At 38.9% G+C, this 17,990-nt stretch overlaps 1 protein-coding gene across 1 annotated transcript in view; it reads right to left on the minus strand.

Moving 5' to 3' along the window:
• Positions 1 to 9,277: 9,277 nt before the first annotated feature.
• The window catches only part of LOC130456891 (myocilin-like), a 9,636-nt gene continuing 923 nt past the window's right edge, over positions 9,278 to 17,990 (minus strand). The window contains exons 3-4 of the mRNA XM_056814610.1: positions 14,071 to 14,175; positions 9,278 to 10,806 (exon numbers count right to left, since the gene is read on the minus strand). Of these exons, the coding sequence (XP_056670588.1) occupies positions 10,022 to 10,806; positions 14,071 to 14,175 (890 nt within the window). The 3' untranslated portion in view covers positions 9,278 to 10,021. The remainder of the gene's footprint in view (positions 10,807 to 14,070; positions 14,176 to 17,990) is intronic.

Raw genomic sequence — 17,990 nt, forward strand, 5'->3', positions numbered from 1 at the left:
GACAGAAGTGAAGTGACTTGCCCAAGGTCACACAGTTTGTAAATATCTGGGAATGGATTAAATGTCACCGAAAGACCATGGGGAAAAAAAGAGACAAAGATTGAGAGCTCCAAGGGCCCTTAGAAGTTATCTAGCCCCCCTTCTTCTCATTTTACAGATTATAGCATAAGGAGACCAAGATGCAGAGAGACCAACCCAGTATTACCCAGGTAGGAAAATAACAGAGCTCATGTTCAAAAGTGCATTCTCAGGATCCAAATCCAGAATTCTTTCTGCTGCTCTGTGGTGATGCAATTTAAGAAGGGAAAGCCTGTTTAGAAACTTCTTCAGATGGCTCTTTCAGGGTAGAAAATAATGACTAACTGGAGCTAATATGGATAAAAGTAAAAACCAGGCAGCCTGATTTTACCTTGAAAATTCCATGCTACCCAGAAATTGCTTGTTGCTTTGCACACACACACACACACACACACACACACACACATCTTTCTCCATCGATCTGCCTTGATAAATGATAATGGATACAAATACAGAGATAAAAAGTCACAGAGATGGATAGACATGATGGAGAGAGAGATGATAACAGATACAAATACAGAGATACAGAGACGTAGAGGTGGATAGACAGATGGTGGAGAGATAGATGATAAGGGATACAAATACAGGGATACAGAGATGGGGATACAAATACAGGGATACAGAGATGGATAGACAGATGATGGAGAGCTACATGATAACAGACACAGAGATGGATAGATATGATGGAGAGATAGATGATAAGGGATACAAATACAGGGATACAGAGATGGATAGATATGATGGAGAGATAGATGATAAGGGATACAAATACAGGGATACAGAGATGGGGATACAAATACAGGGATACAGAGATGGATAGACAGATGATGGAGAGCTACATGATAACAGACACAGAGATGGATAGATATGATGGAGAGATAGATGATAAGGGATACAAATACAGGGATACAGAGATGGATAGATATGATGGAGAGATAGATGATAAGGGATACAAATACAGGGATACAGAGATGGGGATACAAATATAGGGATACAGAGATGGATAGACAGATGATGGAGAGCTACATGATAACAGACACAGAGATGGATAGATATGATGGAGAGATAGATGATAAGGGATACAAATACAGGGATACAGAGATGGATAGATATGATGGAGAGATAGATGATAAGGGATACAAATACAGAGATATAGAGATGGGGATACAAATACAGAGATACAGAGATGGATAGACAGATAATGGAGATGGAGACAGGTTTTTATCAGGACCCAGAATTTCATCAGTGTAGGGAGCTAGGATTTTAAAAACAAAAACTACCAAAGGAGATCAGCAGCTGTTCTCTTTCTAACTCTCAATCTTAGCAAGTTACCTGAGCCACCAGGAGGTTAAGCAACTTCCCTGGGGCACATTGCTAATAGAAAGAACCGTGGAAATGGAATCAGGCTTCCTGGGTTCGAGAGTCCTAGCTCTACTTCTTACTAGCTGTGTGATCTTGGGTGAATCATTCAACCTGAGTCTCAGTTTTCCCATCTGTAAATGGTGAATGATAGTGTGCGCGTCTCCTACCTCAAGGATGTTTATAATGATCAGATGAGGGAGGAAGAAGACCCACAAAGTGAGCCCAGCTGTAGGCTCTTGCTATCACCTAACTAGTCAAACCATCTCTTCAGTCTTTTAAATAAGGGAGAAGCAGAGGAAGTAGTGTTGCTGTAAAGTGAGTTAGCTGTGTTTCCAAGAGTTTAAGTAGTCAAGTCAGAAGCCATTTGCTTGCTTAGTTTGAATTGATAGATGAAGGAGGACTTGAGTCCTTTGAAAGGCAAGAAGGTTGAGCTCCTGACCCACCCCTACCCACCTCCTCCAAACCCAGTTCATTTGGAATCAGGAACTCAAAAGTGATTGCCTGGAGAAGCATTCATATCTCTGTGCAATGAAAGCTCATCCAGGTATGTGGTGTATGTGTCTGAGTTTATATATAAAAGGAGTTGGGGAAGAAGGTTTAGTTTTGTAACCACATCTTTTAAAAAAAGCGTTATATATAAACTGAGTCATACCCATATGAGAAGAACTAAAATACATCTGTCCTATAAGGAAGGGCAAGTGATTAATTATATAACTCTAAGAAGGGAAGACCAAGGGTGTGACTGTTTTAAGGCTATAGAAGAGTTCTTAACTTTTTGTAGGTTTATTTGTTTCAAATAATTGAAGGAAATGCTATCTTCAGCTCAAGGTTAATGGAACTAAAGATGTAATTCCCTACCTCACCCCCTTTACCCCCAAACCAAGTTTACAAATCCTCTGAAATCACAGATCTCACATTATGGTCCTGAATTTTTGATATTGAAATCCTTTTCTTTCTTCAAGGATTGGTTCAGAAGTGCTTCTTTCATGAAGTCCTCCCTGATTTGACTCTGACTCCCAAACCTCAGCCAAAAGGTAGGTTGGAATCAGATCTCAGAAGGTTTTACGTGCTGGTTTCTCTTCACAGGTTTTCCCTAGAGCACTTTGGTTCTCTCCTTTGCTCCAGTACTATCTTACCTTGAATCATACTTGTTGGGGCAGCATCATTTCTAACCTGTTAGACTGAGTTATTTGAGGGCAAAGGAGTACCCCCTTTTGTATTCCTAACCCTGAACTCGGTACCTTGTACATAGTAAGTGGTCATATTTGTTTCACTGAATTCTAATTGTTGGTGTTTTCTTAGGTCCCTACGATTTTATTCACCAAAGGAAAAATGGGACAGGCACCTTTGGTTCTTTGATTATCATTCTTTATTCCCTGTGAAATCTGTAGGCTAAACTCCTCAGAGACTGTGCCCCACGTGGAGAAGTTTGGAGGATGACGGGGTTGCTGCTCAGATACTGCCGGGGACAACAGAATAGGTTTACCAGGAACCCTAGCAAACGTCATACCTGCACCAGTATTCTTCCCATTGAATTATGATATTCCTGGCAAGGAGTATCTCTACTAGTTTTGATCTCCAGGTCCCTAAGAGAAGCCTAGTGAATATTCATTCCATGCTCTGTTTCAGATTCACCCATGACAATAAACAAGGCACTCCTGGAATTGGAAAGCCCTCATTCATTCTTGGCATTCCAAGCAAGAGCTCAGAACATCCCCAGGGTCAAAGGCTTTGAGATCCCTTTCAAAGACTTGTCCAAGGAAGTGTTCAAACGAAGAGTGGCCATGAGTCAGAGGTACTGAATATCTCTTTGTTCATCTTGCTTTGATTGGAAATGGAGGCAGTAAAGTATATTCCCTCCCCCCCCCCCCCCCCCCCGCCCCAACCACTATTGCTGGAAACATCTTTCCTATGCAATTCCTTGGGGTAATGTTCTCCCAGGAATATTCTTCTGGTGGCAAGATGGTCTCAAGCACAAAGATTCTCCTCCGCCTCTTCCCTCTCCTCCTCCTCCTCTTTCTCCTTTCAGTACTAATTATTGATTCCAAGGCAGAAGAGTTGTAAGGGCTAGTCAATGGGGGTTAAGTGACTTGCCCAGGGTCATGCAGCCAAATTTGAACCTGGGACCTCTCATCTCCAGGCCTGGTTTTTAATTTACTGAACCACCTTGCTGCCTGGAACACAAAGACTCTTAAACTTGAGTCTGTGAATTTGTTTTGTTCATTTTTGATACCTGAAATTCAGAATAATTTATTTCCTTTTAATATATTTTATACATTTAAAGACATTATTCTGAGGTGTTCGTACACTTAACCAGATTGCCCAAACCCAGGATGCCCCCAAATCTTAGGAACTCCTTCTCTAGTGGGACAAGAACAGGACTTCCATCTGGCTGTGGAAGTGAGAGGAGCCCTGAATAATGAAAGCAGGCAGGCCTTCCATGTACAGAACAGGGGTTCATCTGTGTTACTTGGGAAGCTTCTTCAGACTTTTTGTCCCAACCCCTGCTGTCCTATACCATCTATGTTGGCTGATGGTATTTTAATGGAATAGTAACAATATTAAAATAATAGTACATTAATGATCTATTTTATTATGTCTAATATGTAATAGTATATAGTAATACCATATACTATGTAATAATATCATATTATGTTAACATTATATATAATAGTATAAAATATATAATAGTATATAACATAATAGTATATGATAGATAATAATATATTGTGGCATAATATATTATAGTACTAATATAGTATGTTAACATTATTATATATAATGTATAATATAATATTATATGATATATAATCATATAATAAAATATAGTAATATAATAGCATATTAATATATAGTCATATGTAGTATATAATTGTATATAATATATAATCATATAAAACATAATGGTATATAATAATAGTATAATATATAATAGTATATTAGCATTATATGTAACATATAATAGTATATAATATATAATAGTATAATATATTATAGTAATAATATAATAATAGCATGTTAATGTTATATATAATAGTATGTAATAGAAATAATATAGTATTAATATTATATATAATATAGCATATAATATATAATAGTATGTTAACATTATATGTATCATATAATAGCATATAATAATATAAAGTATATTATAGTAATAATAGCATGTTAATGTTATATATAATAGTATAATACTATTAACTATTATATATCATATATAATAGTATAGAACATATAATAGTTATAATATAATAGTATTAACATTATATATAATATAATAGTATATAATATGTAATAGTATATAACAGCATATAATAGTATAACATAGTAATAATATATGTTTATATATAATAGTATGTTGTATATAATAATATATAATACTAATAATATAATAGTATGTTAATAGTATACATATGCCACATAATAGTATAATATATAATAATAACAATAATGATGAGAACTTTGACCTTCTAGGAATAATATATAGAGAATTTACTTGTGGACAGAAGCAGGGTAAAGGGAGCAAGCTCTTCTTTTTAGTTCTCTGTGATGTGGATGGAAACCTTTAGAAGCAGAGGCCATTTAGCCCTTAAGGAATTGGGCTACCAGATGAACGTATGTTGATGGAGTGAGGAATGATGACCACATTGACATCCCCAGACAAGCAGTTTCTCTTTCCTATGAGAAGACTGGGCACAATGCTCCCTGTCTCTGGCTCCTCCAGGTGCTCATTTCCTCATCTCTAAAATGAGCAAGTTTGCTGGGATGTCCTCCAGAGTCTCTACTGACAGATACCAAGAGCTCGAGGTGGGATGCTGGGAGCGTTGGGGAAGAAGGTACATGCTGCAGGCAGAGAAAGGTGCCACGTTGCCCACAGAATTATAAAGTAGCTGGTTTGTCTAGGTCTGGCTCTGAAAACAGGCAAAGAAAGATACTTCCTCCCCTCATTCAGGGTCTCATTTTATCTTTATGGCAACCTTTAAGGTAGGCAGGGCATGGGGTATATGCTACATTATCCAGAAAAGAAAGCTAAATCCTAAACAGGGGAGGGGAATAAGCATTTATTAAGTACCTATACAATGTATCTTGCACCGTGTGAAGTGACTTGCAAATAGTATCTCACATGGAGAGTCAGTCCTGGGTTCAAATGTGACCTAGACATTTTCTAGCTCCTGGGAAAGTCACTAACCCCCATTGCCTAACCTCTAACTCTTCTGTCTTAGAAACAATATATAGTATTGATTCTAAGATAGAAGGTAAGGTTTCAAATATTTATATATGTATAAATATATAAATAAATAAAATAAATATGTGATTATATATGTCTGTAATATATAATATAATTATATTTAATTGTATTATGTGTTATGTATACATGTATATATAATACAATAATATATAATGAATATATATATATATATATATATATATATATATATATAGCCACATTCAATCCTCCAATAGTCATGCCAGGCAGGTGCTACCTCACAGTTGAGGAAAATGAGGCAGACACAGGTTAAGTGCCTACCCAGGAGCAACAGCTAGGAAGTATTTGAGACTGGAAGGGCAAAGATCCTATTCCAGATGGTAGAACTACCACCCATGGGGGGGGGGGGGATGGAAGGACTTTACAAGGAATCACGCTTCAGCTCCATCTAAGGAATTTCTAAGAAGTGATCCTGTCTAACAATAAAATGGGTAATGAAATGACCTCAGGACCTACCCACCTACAACCTGTGCCTAACAAAGAATCCCACCTGCAACATGCCCAAGTGGGGATGTCCAGCCTCTGATGGAACACCTCTAGTGAGGACAAAGCAGTTCATTCTTCTTGTGGATAGCTCCAATTGCTAGGAAGTTTCCCTTTAAGCTCAAACCTGTCCCTCTGAAATTGCCATGCCTCACCCTGTGGGATCCATCAGAACAAGTCTAATGTTCGTACAATTAATAATTTTTCAAATAACTGAAGATCGCCTTGATATCCCTCAACTTGATATCCCTTAATCTATATTGTTAGGTGATGAGGTCCCTGTTACTCAAAGGGTTCAAGAACTGACAAAACCTGTTGGGATTATTTTTAGGGGTAGTACTGCATTGGGTTAGACTATATTCCAATCCCATCCATTTTATGATCTGCCAAGGTCAGGTTTCCATGTATGAAATTAAAAGGCAGTGTAATGTGATAGAAAGAACAGTGGATTGGGAGACATGAGCTCCTTTCACTTGCAGGGTAATATAAGGCAAATCTCTTCCCCTCTGGGAGCCCATTTTCTCCTTTGTAAGAGTTGGAGATTGGCCAAGATGGCGTCTAAAACCCATTCCAGTAGTCTCATTCATCTAGGACCAGATTTCATGGACTGATTAATTAGGTAGCTGTTGAGCATATTATTATTTTCCAAATAAGTAGTTATTACTGTCTTTTGTTTTTACATCATGATAGCTTTCTCCAGGACTCTTCCTCCTCCCAGAAGGCCACCCATTTAACAAAGTATTTTTTAAAGACACAAAGAAAAAAGAAAAAAAAACAGTCCAACTGATGAATATGTTTGGGGAAAGTCTGAAAATGTGCCACATGTAACATCTGTGAACCTCCCAATGTCATGAATTAGTGGGGTGGGGGGAAAGGGGTCCTCCATATCTGAATCATGCTTATCTTTATAATATTGTTACAATTGGTTTTTATTTGTGTGTGTGTGTGTGGTTGTTCATTCCATAGGCATTGTTACCTTTACTGTGTGTGTTTTCTTGGCTCTGCTTATTACAAGGGATATTGACTCAAGTCCCTCTCCTCCCTTGTGGACATGGCTAAAATTTCCCTATTTGGGATTTATTTCTGCCTTTCCTTCCAGAATAATGAAACTAGGATCCTCGCATCAGTTCATGTAGATCTTTCCATGCTTCTCTGAATTCATCACACATATCGTTTCTTACAGCACAGTATTCTTGGACCATCTTATTCGTAGACCAAAATGTATTTCACTATCCCCCAAGGCATCTATTTCATTTCCAATTCTTAGCAATCACAAAATGTCTTCCTATACATATTTTGGTGTGTTTAGGGAGAGTATATATTTTTAATTAGCCAAGAGAGCCTGCCTCCCTCTGTCTTTAAGCAAACAAAGAAATATTTACAGACTTCTTGCTAGGTCCCCGAAGGAAATTAGTCCAACAGTCAAAAAGAGTAGGGGGTTGAGAATGATGATGCTAGATCAGGCCATCCTGGACATTACAAGTCTGACTCTTCACTTGTCAACCTGCTTGTCATCATATCTAAAATGTCACTATTAAGGATTCAATTCTGTGTTTCCTTCTAGAATCATGAAGCTAGGATTCTCCTCTCCCTCCAGCACGACTTCTCCTATACTCCTCGTCCCTCCTCCACCTCCCCCATCTCCTGCTGAAGGCTACCTAGGCTGATCTGAGAATGATGAAATCTGACTGAAGTAGCTCAGGCCAACTTGCTGCCTCACGTGTCTCCAAGGGGCTTTCCATATCACTAGAAAAGATGAGCCTCTTCTTTGCACCCCTTTTTCAGTGTGAGTGAGATGTTTGTCCTCTTGACTGGGGTTCTTATTTCTTAGTTTGGGTGTTTTTAAAAATTCTTTTAAAATCAATACTTTGACATGAAGTAAGCACAGTTTTTGTTATCTTTGTTGTAGAATATTTGTTGCCTTTTGTTAATTAGCGAAAATAATAAAAGCTTGAAAGTGTGAGACTTCAATCATTGCATGCCACTGAATTTGAACAAGAAACCAAAGTGAGTGGAATGGAAAAGTATTATTGCCAGGTTGCTGAAAAACAGAAGAGTCCTTAGTAGTGTGTATGTACTATGTGATTAGAATTAATGATGATCCAGGTGACTCAATGGGTAGAGTCAGGTCTTGAGATGGGAAGTCCTGGGTTCAGACACTTCGTAGTTGTGTGACCCTGAGCAAGTCACTGAACTCCCATTGCCTAGCCTTTACCACTCTTCTGTCTTGAAATCGAAACATAGTATTTATTCTTTTTTTTAACCTTTTAATAATGTGTATTGGTTAAAAGTCAGAAGAACCTTAAAAACTAGGCAATTGGGGTTAAGTGATTTGCCCAGGATCACATAGCTAGGAAGTGTCGGAGCCCAGATTTAAACCCAGAAACTCCCATCTCTAGGTCTGACTCTCAGTCAACTGAGCCTCATACCTTCCCCCTTAGTACTGATTCTAAGATGGAAGGTAAGAGTTAAAAAAAATGATACCATAGTTCCTCTAATCCTGACCTCTTTTCCTCACCTTCTTCAATAGCTTGTGTAAAATTTCATCATGAAAGATTTATTTTGGGGGTCCTAATGACAGCTGAGGAAACTGAGGCAGATAGGGTTTAGGTGACTTGCCCAGGGTCACCCAGCTAATAAATGTCTGATGTCTCATAAGAACTTAGGTCTTCCTAACTCCAAGCCCTGTGCTCTCCCCATTGTACCACCTAGTTTCTGAGTGACCTTAGCCAAGTTTTTTATCCTCTACATTCCTCACTGCCCTCATCTGTAAAAGGAGAAAGCTGAAAATGACCTCTCAAGTTCCTTCTTGCTCTGAATTAAGGATTTTAAGATTATATGGGAATATTGCCTCCTGCCTTATTTTGCTGGAGGCTGGAGATGTAAACCATGCTAGCTACTTCTCGGTCAGACTTAATGTCCTTTGGTCCCTTTCAGCTCTCAATCTGTGATCCTTTACTTCAAGCCCTATTCTTCCATATTCATTTTTAGAAGCTAAAACCTTCCCCTGGATATCAAATACAAGCATTCAACAAGATTTGGAAGAAACACGTGTGGTGGACACAAGCATATAGCAAATGCACCAAATTGAAATATGAACATTCTGCAACATGTTTATTTGAAAAGGCACCATTGGGCATGATCAGAGACAGTAGGAATGAACTCTTGTGAATACATCGTCTCTGAATCGAAGCCCAGCGTAGGCACTAGGATGCTTCTCTTCACTGAGTCATAGGCTTCGTGTTATATATTGCAGCTCTGCAAGCCCCAAGAAATTAAAATAGCAGTGGAACATCCTCCACCTCCCTCCCACCCGCAGCAAGTTGGGCAGGTCTTCAGTGTTAAATTTATAGGAAAACATGAATGGGAATCAAGCAGGATGAGATGGTATGGAGGAATAGTGTGATCCCATCCATGGAAGAAGAGTCTATGCTGATGAAAAATCCACCACCAAAAACTGTAGAATGGGTGGTCTTGGCCAACCCACAATCCAGACATTCTTCTTCCTTTTGCTTTCCTCAAGAAGCCCTCCAAAGGTTTGGTTCTTCAGCCATTTGGGATTATTCATAAAAGCGTTGCTAGTTTTGAGCAGAATTTATCATGTTCTCCACTCCCTCTCCACTCCAAAAAAAAGAAAGTTATTCTTTCAGAGCCAAGTGCTATGAAAAGATGAATTCTTCTGAGTTTGCGCAGACAAGGAAAGCACAAAAAATCCCAGCGCGGGCAGGGGGAAAGCTTGCTCTTCCCTCTGCCTTCTCCCTTGTCCTTGAGTTCCTAGTTAGTACCGAGGACTACATCTTCCTCTCATTCCTGGGATAGCTCTGGAGCGTTTCACATCTGAGAAAGCCTGATGTCATACAGCATCATATTGAAATTATCCCACGAGAAGATCTTCTTTTCAGCAGGATTGTAATCAACCATGCTGCTATACTGAAACTGGTTCTTGAATGGGATGCTCAGGGCCTTGCTGCTCCCGGCACTGGTATCATACGCCAGGTTAATGGTGGCATCAGCTGCTGAATAGCTGCTGACGGTGTACAGCGTGCCGCAGATTATGAAGGCGTTGGCCACTGACTGTTTTCGAATGTTGGTCTCCCAGCTTTGCTCGAGTTCCAGGGTCTCCGGATTCACTTTGGAAAGGACAATGGCTCCCTTCGCTGCTTCTGTGCTATAGATGACCCAGAGTCCTGACTCATCTACCGCCAAGTCAATGTCGGTATAGCCACCCCAAGAATAAGGGAACTGTCCATGGTAACCAGCATTGGGAATATCCCTTTGAGCCTTCACACTTTCAGACTTGAGTTCATACCTAATCACAGTTCTAGATGTGTGTTTCTGATAATAGAGGGCTCCACGGTAAACTACCGCCCCAGTGCTCTCCATTGGTACCGGCAGAATGTGAACTTTGGAAGGATACCCCTGTGTGAACTGGACGATCTGGTCGTACTCAAAGACCTGACGAATATCGGTGCCAACTGTGTCAACTCTCCAGGTGGTCTCCCTGGTGTAGGGGTACACGGGCTCAGGGTCTCTCATCCAGACGCCATACTTGCCAGCAATCGTCTCTGCCTTTCTTAAGGCGATTGGCTCGCCCACCCAGACAAGTTCTCCACAACCTGTTGAATAAATAGAAAAATAAAACCTACTTACCAAAGTGCCAATGCTAATTGTGAAGGCAGGAAATATGGCTCCTTCACTGGGTTATTAGCTTGGTTTTATGGGTTTAGAGGAGGTGATCAGATAAACATTTAGGGGAGAGAGACAGAGACAGAGACAGAGAGGGAGAGACAGAGAGAGACAGAGAGACAGAGAATAGACCAAAGGGAAGGAGAGGAAGGAAGAGGAGAGATCATATTTTTAAGGGGGAAGGGAGGAGAGAGGGAGGAGAAAGAAGAGGAGAGGATAAGAGACAGAGAGAGAGGGGAAGAGAGAGAGAAAAGGAAAGTGAGAAGGAAAGGAGAGATGAGAGAGAGAGAGAAACACTAGTGTTCATCCTAAAAGTCAATAGCACTAACCTAAAGACAACTCCTGAAAGAAAATGATAGTTGTCAAGGTGACCCTTTGAACTAGGGTTTGAAAAACAAATCAACTCTATCATCCTATCTGTGCTCAAAGCACATCACTACACCTTGGCTAACTCTAGTAGAATTAGCATAGTATAGTGAATGGTATGAGCATTTATTAAATACCTACAATGCACCAGGCACTGTACTAAGAAATTTTGTAAATATTAGCTCATTTGCTCCTCACAGCAATCTTGTGAGATCCTTTGCTGTTATTAGCCACATGTTATAGTTGAGGAAACTGAGACAGGCAGTGAGCAAGTGGCTTGCCCATCACACAGCTAGCAAATGTCTGAGTCCACCTCTGAACTTAGGACTTCCTGACTACAGGTCCAGCACTCTATTCATTTAGCCACCTTGCTGCCAATATAGTAGAAAGAATGATTGTCTGTAATCTGAAGCCCTGGATTCAAAGTACTCCTTGGTTGTGTAATCTTAGGCCAAATCATATTTCCTCTTGAGTTTTAAAATGGATAACACTTATATTACATCCCCCCACATCGTAGTTGTAAGGAGAATCCATTTAAGAGTAGTATAAATGTGAACTAGATGAGGTAAGGGAAAGAATTACCTTCTTCCATTGCTTTAATTTTAAAATTAATTTCATGGGCCATATTCTCAGATTTTTGTCAGGTCTCTAATGTAATTTTCAAGTAATAATATATATTTTAATTAATTTCTTTATTTAATTAATTTAGAATATTTTTCCATGGTTACATGATTCATGTTCTTTCCCTCCCTGCTTCCCCATCCCCTCCCAGAGCCATTCACAATTCCACTAGGTTTTACATGTGTCATTGTTCAAAACCTAATAATCTTTGTACCCTCCTGGTGGTCTAACCTACCACCCTGTATATAACTGATGAATGAATGAAGTAGAATACAAAACTCAAGAATATACTATTATTATTATTTTTAAAAACCAGTGGTTTCCATTTTAGAATCAATACCAAGGCAGAATAGAGGTAAGAGCTAGTTAATGAGGGTTAAATGACTTGTTGAGGGTCACACAGTCAAGAAGTATCTGAAGCCAGATTTCCACCCAAGATCTCTCATTTTCACACCTCCACTGAGCCACCCAGCTACCCCCTCAAGAATGTATTATTAAAGATAATTTGTAAATCATTAGAAAGGGGAGTGGTGATAACTTGGCATGCTTTCAGCTGACTCATTTCCTTTTTTATGGCAAGGTTACTACATTAAATTGATGAGGAAGAATGCTGTAAATAAAGAATACCTGAATTTTAGCAAAGATTTGACAACCTCTCCTATATTATCCTGATGGAAAAGATGGTGGGGTAGAAACTAGAGGATGCTATCATTAGTTGGATCTGAAATTGAATGGCTGGAGTCAAGGAGTCATCATTAATAGACAGATGTTAACATGGAGAGAGGTCTCTAGGAGTTTGTTGTTGGCTCTCTACTGCTCCATGTGTTTATCTGAGACAAAAATGAAAGCAAAGATGGTGTGCCCATCAAATATGCTGATGGTGCCCAGCTGGGAGGGATAGCAAACACATTGTATGACAAGGCAAGCATCCAAAAATCTCAGTAGGTTAATGTCAAGTGTAGGGTCATAGTGTAGTTTTAGAGTTTAATGGCTTAAAATTGCATTGACTTGGGGGGAAGCTAGGTTGGTCAGTAGATTGAGAGCCAGGTTCAAATCTTCCCATGGACACTTCCTAGCTTTGTGACCCTGGGAAAGCCACTTACAACCTCCATTGCCCAGCCCTTACCATTCTTCTGCCTTGGAACCAATACACAGTATTGATTTGAAGACAGAAGGAAAGGGTTTGTTTGGTTTTTTTTTTAACTGCACTGACTTTGGGGACATCCTGCATAATAAAGTGAGACATAAGAAAAAAATGTAAAGCCATATTTATGTTTCAAAAATCAAATGCATGAATAGAAGGTGAAGGAGGCTAGTTATACAATGCTTCATATGAAAAAAAATTCTAGGTGGTTTTAGCAGATCCCATATGAATCAGTAGTGATATAACTGTCCAAATCTAAAGGGATCTTTGATTTCAAAGAAAGACATAATGTCTAGACCCTCTGATGATAATTTTGCTCTGCTCTGCCCCATGCAAACTACCTCTACAGTATTATATTGAGTTTTGGGTACCATGTTTTAGGAATGATTATTGAAAATGGGAGTAGGACCAGACATGAGTAACCGAGATGGTTAGAAGATTTGAAACTCTGCTCTATGAGGATTGCTTAGAGGAATTAGGGATATTTGCAAGAACACTCAGGGGGACATGGTAGCTGCCTTCAAGTGTCTGAAAGGCTGTATTTGGAAGCTTTAGACTTGTTTTCCTTGGATCCAGAAGATAAGATTGAAAACAATGTGTGGATGTTGCAAAAATCCAGATTTTGTTGTCAGAAAAATTCTTCAAATAAATAGAGCTGTCCAAAATCATCACAAGCTTCCTCATGCTACTTTCCCTGGAAGATTTCAACTGGAGATTTGATGACTTGACTTGATGACTCTTTGGGGATAATAGGTACAGGCTAGATTCTATGAGTTCTGGGGTGCCTTCCAGCATAGGGAGTCTGTGAGTCAAATATCTTTGGAGAGATTCCACTAACTGAGTAGGGCAAATTCCTATAATATTCACAAGGGCAACCGATCCTTCTTCATGGCTACCTTCTCTTCTCCTTTCCTTGAAAACCACAAGAAAGGGAAAGTCACCTCACAAGTCACAAGGGAAATTCTTGTTCTTTAAAGACAATTCAAAGAGGAATAGAGACAAATCAGAAAAGAAAAATGTAGAAGAAATGTAAAGTTAATACCATCGCCCACATCCTTATTACCAGAATGATTAGTCGAACTCTCTTTGAAGATGTGTGAAGCAGGAACTTCAGTTAATTCAGACTTCAGTTCTTGGTAGTCTAGCTTCTGCACACCCCATTTAGAAACTGTAATGAAAGAATGAGATAAATGAAGCAGTGAAGAGAGACATAGATATAGTGTAAAAATTAAAATTAATGTCAAATAATAAAATATTATATTTTAGGAGATTTGTTAAATATCATTAGAAGTAAAAAGAATAAAAGGGATACAAAATAAAAACCACATGCCCATAGCTAACCAGCCATTTCACACCCTCTCTTACCACCACCATGCTCACTGACAGAAAGCCAAAAAAGGCCCGAGAGGACCACCCACTCACTAATATCTTCTGTCTACAGGTAGTATGGAATGGCAGGAAGTCAGTGGGCTCCTGGGGAAATGTAGTTCTTTTTTTAGGGTAACAGATTTTCAATTATACATTCCCCCTGAGATCTGTGGAAGACTAGTCTCTCCAATGGATCTTGTAAATATATCCAACTTTTAAATTACAATAATTTAAGGATAAGAGGAAAAATTTTCAAGTAAACACCTTCAAGAAGCCTACATTTTATAGAGGGACCTAGCATGTACATATATTAGTAAATACAAAATATGTATATGAAAAAGAGAAAAGATACAGGGTAACTGGGGGGGGGAGAAGCAACTATTCAGTTGTTAAATACACATTTCTTCAAAATATTGGAATTTAGATGTCTTTACTCTTCCCACAAGCATCTAGTGTAAAAGGAGATAAGATGGAAGGGTCTTTGAGATCAAGATAACAATGCTGAAAAAATCAGCACATTAGCATCCCTTAGCTTAGTTATAAATGAGAGATGCTCGTTGTGATAATGTGGCATGTGTGTGTTTTCTTAACTGAAATGGTATTAATTTAAATTCAACATCTAGCATATAATATATAGTTGAAATTTGATGAGTTTTATAACAATCTTTGTTTCTTGAGTCCTTACAAGATATAGACTATTAAATCATAATATTTCTCAAAAAAATTAGGGAATTGGGAAAGGCATAATGGAGGTGGGGAGAGATAATTGATGAACAGAGATGCTTTATTAGTAGGTTAATTTTGATTTCAGGGATGTGCGTTCCATGGTAAGCCCTGGATTTGGAGTCAGAAAAACTCTAATGCCCCAGACACTCCCTAGCAGCATGACCCTGGGGAAGTCATGCTCTCTGAGCCTCCATTTCCTCATCAATGAAATAGAGATCATAATAATATATACCTCAGAGGATCATGTGAAGATCATATCAAATAAGATAAGGTATTAAAAGTCCAAAGAGCTATGTAAATACAAGTTATCATTTTCATCATCAACTTCACTTCTATTATTAGATAAAGCTTCATCTAGCTATTGAAATACAAATGTCCCTGGGAGCAATAATAGCACCACCACCATCACCACTACCAACCACCAAAACAACAATCATGTGCCAGGCACTGTGCTAAGTCTTTTATAATTATTGTTTCAGTAATCTTCACAACTACCTTAGGAAATAGGTGCTGTTATTGTCCCCATTTTACAGATAAGGAATGGAGGCAAATGAAGGTAAAGTGATGTTCCCAGGGTAACATAGTTAATAGGACTGAGGCTGTGTTTAAATTTGAGTCTTCCTGACTCCAAGCCTGGTTCTTTACCCACTGCTCCACCTGGCTACCCTTCAAGAGTAGTTTATTAGATTTTTTTTCCGAGAACTGTTTTGATAGGCAATTGAGTGGATAAAATATGAAGTTGCAGAGTTTTTGATGGAAAATGGGGGAAGCTGTTATGCCCCAGACTGGGAGATATGGTGCAAAAAGGGGAAGTTCAAAGACAATATTAGACAATTTCATATTTTTTTGTCTAAAGTCAATCCTGCTACAAATTATCCCAGATCCCTGTTTTTGCTTGGGAATCTATTCATATATGATCCTTAGGTGCAAGAGCAAGAATAGGTCATGCTAGTCGATCTATTCCTTTGTCTGAGTTCCCCAGTTGGTTCCATTTTTTTCAGATTGGTTATGACAACAAGGACTTGTATCACCTTCTTCACAGTCCTGTGCATCTTAGCAATGTAGCAAGGATAAATAAGTAACACAGAGCAAAGGAGGAATTCCTGGAGGAACAAAATCTGAATTATCCCATTCAACAGGACTTTTCCTGCCTTTTCGCCCCCATTGCTCAACCTCGCTAAATTGCCAAACCATCCTGGATGTTATGAATGTTAGCTTTCAGCACCATCCAAGAGGACCATTTTTCACTCTTACCTATGCTGACTTACAAAATTGAGATGTGGCATTTAAGGAAGGACCTGGCAACTCTTGGCACATGTGGTGGAGAGAAGCAAGTAGAGGTCCATTGCCTAATTTACTGTCTCTGGCCCTGATCCTAGTCTTCCCACCCCACCCCCACCTTCTGACTCACTGTTGATGCAGCTGTTGGCCTTGATGTAGTCTGATCCTATAATAAGTTGCAGAAATTTCCATTGGTATCCAGTGTCCTAGTATTTTTTGCAATAGGGTGTGATGATTAGGCATAGGAAGCTAAGGCATCTCATGGACAAAGTCCCAATCAATCAATATGCATTTTATTAAGTACCTAATATGCAGTAGGGTCTGGGGATATGGCAAAATCAAATCGTTTTTGTTTTTAAGGAACTTAGTCTCCTGGGGAAGGTGATGCCTAACTACCTAATACAGATATAGAGGAGAGAATACCAGCAACTGGGAGAATAAAGAAAATATTTTATGTGAAAGATGCCTCTTGAAAATAGTTTTGAAGGAAATGGGAGATTCTAAGAGGCAGAAACAGAAAGCTAGGTGCACATTAAATAGAATACTGGGCCTGGAGTCAGGAAAACCCAAGTTCAAATCTAGTCTCAGACACTTACTAGTTCTGTGACCCTGACTGAGGCACTTAATCCTATTTGCCTCAGTTTCCTCATTTGTAAAATGAGCTGGAGAAAGAAATGGCAAGTTACTTTTTTATATCTTTGCCAAGAATACCCCAAAAGGGGTCATGAAGAGTCAGATACAACTAAAAACAACTAAACGGCAACAAGAATGGCAGAAATGAGGTGGGAATATATTCCAAAAATGGGGGACTGCCAATGCAAAAATATACAGATGGGAAATGGAGTATCATTTGTGAGGAATAGCTAGAAAGTCAATTTAGCTGGAATATAGATCAGAGGAAGGAGTGTCATAGGTAATGATGTTGGAAACTTTGCATTCCCCATGCTAAAAGGTTGTAGCATAGCTATGGAGCACATCCCATCTTTATCTCACATCCCCAGGAAATCTTGGGAAGTGCCACTTACAGAACTCATTAAGAAATGGATTTGAATGAAGGCCATCAGGTTCACAGAACAGTGCCTTTGGAGCATTGGTACCCCTACTATGAGTGGGTCTCTGATGATCCATTTACACCACCCTTTTCTTTAGACATAGGAAAAAGCAATGGGTGGTTCAGCACACCTTATTGAGATGTGAGGCATGAAACACAAATTTCTATGAAGGTCCATGGTACCTTTGCTGCTATCTATTTTAGTTTCCTGGTGCTAGCAGAGACCTTCAGTTCACTGGTCCATTACCCTCCATATTTCTCTGTGCACCCACTGCAATCCTAAGTTAGCACTGCCTACTCAACATGCCAACTTCCTGAAAGGTTTAGGCTATGTTTTAAGGAGGAGAAAAGAAGGAGAAGTCAAGAAATGATTACATTTTAGATACACAGGACCATGTTTGCTGTGCTCTAGACAAAATATAAACATGATGGTCCCTCCATGTCTGTTCATCAAAAGGCTTTGAATCTTTACTCCAGCACAGATTATTTTACATATTAATTCAATGTATTATTAATCATTGAGCATCAAATATTAATACAATAAAAATGTAATTAGT

The sequence above is a fragment of the Monodelphis domestica genome, chromosome 2 (assembly GCF_027887165.1).
Source record: "Monodelphis domestica isolate mMonDom1 chromosome 2, mMonDom1.pri, whole genome shotgun sequence".
NCBI classification, from domain to species: domain Eukaryota; kingdom Metazoa; phylum Chordata; class Mammalia; order Didelphimorphia; family Didelphidae; genus Monodelphis; species Monodelphis domestica.